This window comes from Humulus lupulus, chromosome 2, assembly GCF_963169125.1.
Source record: "Humulus lupulus chromosome 2, drHumLupu1.1, whole genome shotgun sequence".
Taxonomy (NCBI): domain Eukaryota; kingdom Viridiplantae; phylum Streptophyta; class Magnoliopsida; order Rosales; family Cannabaceae; genus Humulus; species Humulus lupulus.
The window spans coordinates 131,847,926-131,854,797 of NC_084794.1; the positions used below are offsets into that span (position 1 = coordinate 131,847,926).

A 6,872-nucleotide genomic window follows, 5' to 3' on the forward strand; every position below is an offset into this window, starting at 1 on the left:
AGATTAAGCAAGCAATCCTTCAAATGGTCCAATCAACTGTTCAGTTTGGAGGTATGCCAACGGAGGACCCCAATTTACACATAGCTAATTTTCTGGAGTTATGTGCTACGTTCAAGATGAATGGGGTGGGGGATGATGCTATAAGATTGAGGCTATTCCCATTTTCACTAAGGGATAGAGCGAAGAGTTGGTTGATATCCTTGCAGGTGAATTCTATTACTACATGGGAGGAGTTAGCTCAGAAGTTCCTTGCCAAGTTCTTTCCTCCAGCGAAGGCTGCAAAACTAAGAGGAGAGATCAATAATTTTTACCAGATGGAAGGAGAGTCACTGTATGATTCTTGGGAGTGATTTAAGGAGTTGTTAAGGAAGTGTCCACATCATGGTATAGAAAAGTGGATGTTGGTGCATAATTTTTACAATGGGTTGAATGGGACAACTAGAACAATTATAGATGCTGCGGCAGGAGGTGCTTTTATGAGTAAGAGTGCTAATGAGGCGTATGAGCTATTAGAAGAGATGGCAATGAATAATTATCAATGGCCAACTGAAAGGGGACAACCAAAGAAGGTGGCTAGAATGATGGAATTGGATGCTATATCAATGCTTACAGCTCAAGTAGCAGCCTTGACAAAGCAACTACAAAAGACTACACTCCCATCTCAAGTTATGCAAGTTCAAAACCTGTGTGAATTGTGTGGTACAACCCATCCACCCAACCAATGCCTTGCTCTAGATATGAAAAACATGCCCATGGAAGAAGTACAAGCTATAGGGAATTACCAAAGACAACCAAATAATCCAAATTCCATGTCCTACAACCCAGGTTGGAAGAACCATCCTAATTTTTCCTGGTCCAATACTCAAAACACTCAACAACCTTACCCTCCACCTCAGCTACAATATCAACCTTCCCAAAATAAACCACAATATCAACAACAACATTCATACCAACAACCTCCACCTAGATATTATCAACCACAAAATAGCCCACCACACCCAATTCCAACGAAACCAGCTGAACCCCAACCCGATGTACTTAACTAATTTATGACTAAAACCAGGGCGTCCATAAGGAGTTTAGAGACTCAAATAGGGCAGTTGGCTACTTTAATGTCTAATAGAGCTCAAGGAAATTTGCCAAGCACTACAGAAGTTAATCCTAAAGAATAGTGTCAAGCTATTACCTTGAGGAGTGGAACAAGGTATGAAGGGCCAAAGAAGAATCAGTCAGAAGAAGAAGGTCAGAAGGGAAATACACAAGGCATAGAAGAAGAGAAGTCTAATGAAGAAAAGGTTACTGAAGACCTTAGCAAGGAAGAAGAGGTACAACCTGTGAGTATTGAGCATCATGTTAGAATTCCATATCCACAAAGGCTTCGCAAGCATAATCTGGATAAGCAGTTTGCAAAGTTTTTAGAGGTGTTCAAGAAGCTACATATCAATATACCGTTCGCAGAAGCATTAGAACAGATGCCCAACTATGTGAAATTTATGAAGGAGATTCTGTCTAACAAGAGAAAGATGGGTGATTATTAAACAGTAGCGTTAACAAAAGAGTGTAGTGCGATTTTGCAAAGGAAACTTCCTCAAAACCTACGAGATCCTGGTAATTTTACTATTCCATGCACGATTGGGGAGTTTGAATGTAAGCATCCACTTTGTGATTTGGGGGCAAGTATTAATTTAATGCCTTTGTCAGTATTTCGTAGACTTAGTTTGGGTGAAGCTAGGCCAACCACAGTAACATTGCAGCTGGATGATAAATCTGTGAAGCATCCACGTGGTATTATAGAAGATGTGTTGGTGAAGGTGGATAAGTTTATATTTCCAGCTTATTTTATAGTTCTTGATATGGAGGAGGATGAGAATGTTCCTATTATCTTGGGGAGGCCATTTTTTGCAACTGGGCAAGCATTGATAGATGTGCAAAAGGGAGAGTTAAGGCTAAGAGTACAAGGGGAAGAAGTAGTATTTAATGTGTTCAAGGGTATGACTTATCCTAAAGCAAGTGACAAATGATTCTCAGTTGATGTGGTAGAAGAAGTAGTAAGGAGAAGAAAATTAATTGAAGATCCTCTTAAAATAAGTCTTATAGTTGATGATGTAGATGGTGAGGATAATGAAGAGGCGTTGAGTTATTTGAAGTGGATAATATCATATGAGCCGTGGAAGCATAAAAAGTTTGAAGAATTGGGCAGGTACCAGAAAGACCATTACCATTGATTTTAAAGCCACCTGTGTTAGAAATGTAGGCTTTATCGGAACATCTACGCTATGCTTATCTTGGAGAGAAAGAGACTCTTCCGGTCATAGTTTCATCATATCTTTCAGAAGTAGAGGAGGAGAAGTTGTTGAGGGTGTAAAGGGCTCATAAAACTGCTATAAGGTGGACTCTTGCTGATATAAGAGGAATAAGCCCATCGACAGTTATGCATAGAATTCTTATGGAAGATGATGCTAAACCGACTATTGATGCTCAACGAAGACTTAATCTGACAATGAAAGAAGTGGTGAGGAAAGAGATCTTGAAATGGTTAGATGTTGGAGTGATCTACCCTATTTCTAATAGTGCTTGGGTAAGTCTAGTACAAGTAGTACCTAAAAGGGGTGGCATGACCGTAGTGAAGAATGAGAGTAATGAACTGATTCCAACAAGGACTGTGATATGTTGGAGGATATTTATAGATTACCGGAAGTTAAATAAAGAAAATAGGAAAGATCATTTTCCTTTGCCTTTTATTGATCAGATGTTGGATAGGTTGGCGGGGCATAACTACTATTGTTTCCTAGACGGGTACTCAGGTTATCATCATATTGTAATTGTACCGGAGGATCAAGAGAAGACAACGTTTTCATGTCCTTATGGTACTTTTTCTTTTAGAAGGATGACATTCGGGCTATGTAATGCACTAGCCACATTTCAATGGTGTATGATGGCAATATTCTCTGACATAGTTGAGAAAGGAATTGAGATTTTTATGGATGATTTTTCGGTTTATGGGTCTTCTTTTGACAAGTGTTTGACTAATCTTGAGTTGGTTTTGAGGAGATGTGAAGAGTCACATTTAGTACTTAATTAGGAGAAGTGCCACTTTATGGTGAATGAAGGAATTGTATTGGGGCACAAGATTTCTAAGAAAGGCATTGAAGTGGATCGGACCAAGATTTCTACGAAAGAGAATTTGCCACCTCCAGTTTCAGTTAAAGGAGTGAGGAGTTTCTTGGCCCATGCGGGGTTTTATAGAAGGTTTATCAAAGATTTCTCCAAGATCTCAAAGCCGCTGCCCACCTTGTTAATGAATGGGGTTCCATTTGATTTTGATGAAAAGTCTCACCAAGCTTTTAAGATACTTAAGGAGAAATTGATTTCGGCACCTATACTTGTAGCACCTCAATGGGATTTGCCATTTTAATTGATGTGTGACACCATTGATTTTGCAGTAGGGGCAGTGTTGGGAAAAAGCGTTGACAAGGTATTTAGAACGATTTATTATGCAAGTCGTACCTTGAATGATGCTCAAATTAATTATGCAACTACGGAGAAGGAGCTGTTGGCCATAGTGTTTGCCTTTGATAAGTTTAGGCCGTACTTGATTGGGAATAAGGTGGCTGTTTACACAGATCATTCCGTGATAAAATATCTTATGAACAAGAAAGATTCCAAGCCTCGTCTTATTCGGTGGATTTTTTTGTTACAAGAATTTGATGAGGAAATTAAGGATAAGAAGGGCACAGAGAATTTGGTGCCTGATCACTTGTCTAGATTGGAGGTTGATGAGTATTTTCTTGATAAAGAAGTTCAGATTAATGATGCTTTTCGTGATGAGCAGTTGTTTGAAGTAAGTGTTTGTAAAGATGTTTCGTGGTTTGCAGACTACGTAAATTTTTTGGCTGCAAAGGTTATACCTCTTGAGATGACAAGGAAACAATTGAAGAAATTCTATTTGGAGGTGAAGAACTATTACTGGGAGGAGCCTATTCTGTATAAACATTGTCCTGATAAAGTTATTAGAAGATGTGTGCCCGAAGAGGAGATGTTGTCAATCTTGACTCACTGTCATATGTTGCATTGTGGCAGTCATTTCGGAGGAACAAGGACAGCAGCGAACGTTTTGCAGAGTGGGTTTTACTGGCCTACATTATTTAAAGATGCTAATGCTTTTGTCAAAAGTTGTGATCGTTGTCAACAGACTGGGAATATATCAAGAAGAGATCAAATGCCAATGACTGGTATTTTGGAAGTCGAGTTGTTTGACGTTTGGGGAATAGACTTTATATGACCTTTCTCGTCATCGTATAATAATAAGTACATTTTGCTTGCGGTGGACTATGTTTCTAAATGGGTAGAAGCTGCAGCAACTCCTACTTGTGATGGGAAAGAGGTACTTAGATTCCTTCACAAAAATATCTTCACTCGGTTCGACACCCCCAGAGCAATTATTAGTGATAGGGGAAGTCATTTTTGCAACAAGTTGTTCACTGTTCTTTGTGCTCGCTACGATGTTCATCATTGAAAGGCGTTGTTTTATCATCCAATTGCGAATGGCCAAGCTGTGGTGTCAAATAGGGAGATTAAATGTATTTTGGAAAAGACTGTAAATACGTTAAGGAAAGACTAGTCAAAGAAGCTCGATGATTCACTTTGGGCTTATCGTACTGCATTTAAAACTCCAGTTGGTATGTCACCATATCGATTGGTGTTTGGTAAGGCATGTCACTTACCGGTGGAACTTGAGCACAGAGCTTACTGGGCTGTGAAAAAGTTAAACATTGATCTCTTTATGGCGGGACAAAATAGGCTTATGGAGTTAAACGAGCTTGATGAATTCCGAAATGAAGCTTATGAGAATGCGAGGATTTATAAAGGGAAGTCGAAGGCCTTTCATGATAAGCGGATATTGAGGAAGGATTTTCAACCAGGAGATAAAGTGCTGCTATTTAATTCAAGACTTGAGCTCTTTCCTGGTAAATTGAAGTCGAGATGGTCAGGACCGTACACGGTAGTTGTTTCCCTTCCTTATGGAGCAGTGCAAGTTCATAGTGAAAAGACGGGACATTTTAAGGTGAATGGTCAGAGATTGAAGCATTATTTGGAAGGCCCGGTGGAAAAATGCAAGTCCATGGTGATTTTGGAACAAGTCTGAATTGAATACAAACAAGAGTCCGACTAAAAGACGTTAAAGACAATGCTCTTAGGAGGCATTCCTAAGTTATTTTTATTTCTTTTGTAATTTGTTTTTATTAGGTTCGGAACAATTTTTAGAGAATTTGTTTTAGTGATTATTTTTAGTTTTAATTAGTAAAATTTTGATGTATTGTATGAACCGTGAAAAACGTGAAAAAAACGCGAGAGTTTACAAGAAAAAAGTTAGAAAAATGTTAATTTGTGAGGCGGCAGTGCTACAATGCTTGAAAGGAGGCGCTATTGCGCTAGTTACAGAGAAGGGAGAAATTTTTTCCAACCAAGGGCGCTATGGCGCTATGAATGGAGCGCTAATCTCAGATGCAAAAAGGATTTTGGAATGGAAAGCAGTGCTACAGCGCTGTGTCTCAGAATTTTTTTAAAAAAGGGGTTGAGTTTCGATTTTTTCCCAAAACCCTCATTATTTCTTCTTCTCTCTTCAGGTTCTCTCTACCCCAGCACCCTCAACCTTCCATTAAAGCCTTCTCCAAGAATTTTGACCTTCATTATCTCATTTTTTCTTTATTTTCTCTGAACCTTATCACTTTTTGTTTGTTTTATTTCACCAATCCCCATTTCTTCCTCACCTTTTGGAACCCTAAAAATTCAGAGTTTTAATTTCTTAAAGAAGATTTAAATTTTCTAGGGGCTTTACTCAATCAAGCACAAGGGAGATCATTTCAAGGGTTAGTAAGTGTTTTCAATCCCTTTTATTCTAAGATTTTTTGTTGCATTTGGGATTGGGTTTGTGCATCCTAAGATTCATTATGAGTCTTTTATTTAGTTCGTGTACAACTGGCAAGTAAAGAATTGTAATGGATGACACATACGTCTGTATTTCCTCCACAAAGGCAGCACGGTTCCCCAGGATAATATCATGAGCTGGGGAATGCAAGGGAATCTCAACAAGCTTGTAATGTTTATAAGGCATGGCATCCGCGACACGAGCTCACAATGTACTCAGCTCGAGGTACGCTAGAGACTAGACGTATCCTTGGATCTTTAGAAACCCGGGTACGTTATATAGACGTGCATGGTCAGACATGGCATGTCCGTAAATCCCTGAAATCCCGGACACGTAATATAATCGTGCATGATCAGGCATGGCATGTCCGATTATCCTTAAGGATCCATGATTAGTTTTACCTAATCATCTGACCATACCTTAGAATAAATTGTAATATTTATAATTTAGTGTGGTACAGGTCACACTGAGGATTAAGTCACGTGATGACCTCAAGGCCTATCCAGGGATTTTCTCTATAAATACTAAGATCTTGGTTAGGGAAGATGGATGGTTTTTTTTTCTGTAATATGAAAACTCTGTCAAAATTTAGAGAGAAAAACAGTAATAATATAGACTCGTGGACTAGGTGGATTTTAACCCCCAAACCACGTAAAAAAGACAAGTGTTCTTGAGAGTTATTTTCTGGTATTCTTAAGTATTATTTTCTTATTGCAGTTTACCATTAAGCACTAATCTATCCTAGCTATTTTCATAATTCACTATTTGATAAAAACCGCGTCAACAATTTGGTACTTTCATTGAGAGCTGCAGATTAGTGCTTTCATCAAGATCCCAATCAAAGTTCATCATGGTGGTCACTCGATCGAGGCATGACAATGAAAAGGAAAATCCTGGTGGGCAGGAGGTTCACCATACTGCTGTTTCCGATGAGCATAGCCCT

The 6,872-nt window shown here is 38.8% G+C and overlaps 1 protein-coding gene and 1 non-coding gene across 2 annotated transcripts; one reads left to right on the forward strand and one right to left on the reverse strand.

Moving 5' to 3' along the window:
* Positions 1–281: 281 nt before the first annotated feature.
* On the reverse strand, positions 282–388 carry LOC133820655 (small nucleolar RNA R71). The gene has a single exon (XR_009887058.1). It is a non-coding gene; the product is annotated as a small nucleolar RNA R71 (small nucleolar RNA).
* A 2,709-nt stretch (positions 389–3,097) lies between these two features.
* Positions 3,098–3,415, forward strand: LOC133814729 (uncharacterized mitochondrial protein AtMg00860-like). The gene has a single exon (XM_062247654.1). The coding sequence runs from the start codon at positions 3,098–3,100 to the stop codon at positions 3,413–3,415; it is 318 nt and encodes a 105-aa protein (XP_062103638.1).
* Positions 3,416–6,872: the final 3,457 nt, after the last annotated feature.

Bases quoted from the DNA above. Each gene is read 5' to 3' on its own strand.
- LOC133814729 (XM_062247654.1), top strand. From the start codon at position 3,098: ATGGTGAATGAAGGAATTGTATTGGGGCACAAGATTTCTAAGAAAGGC.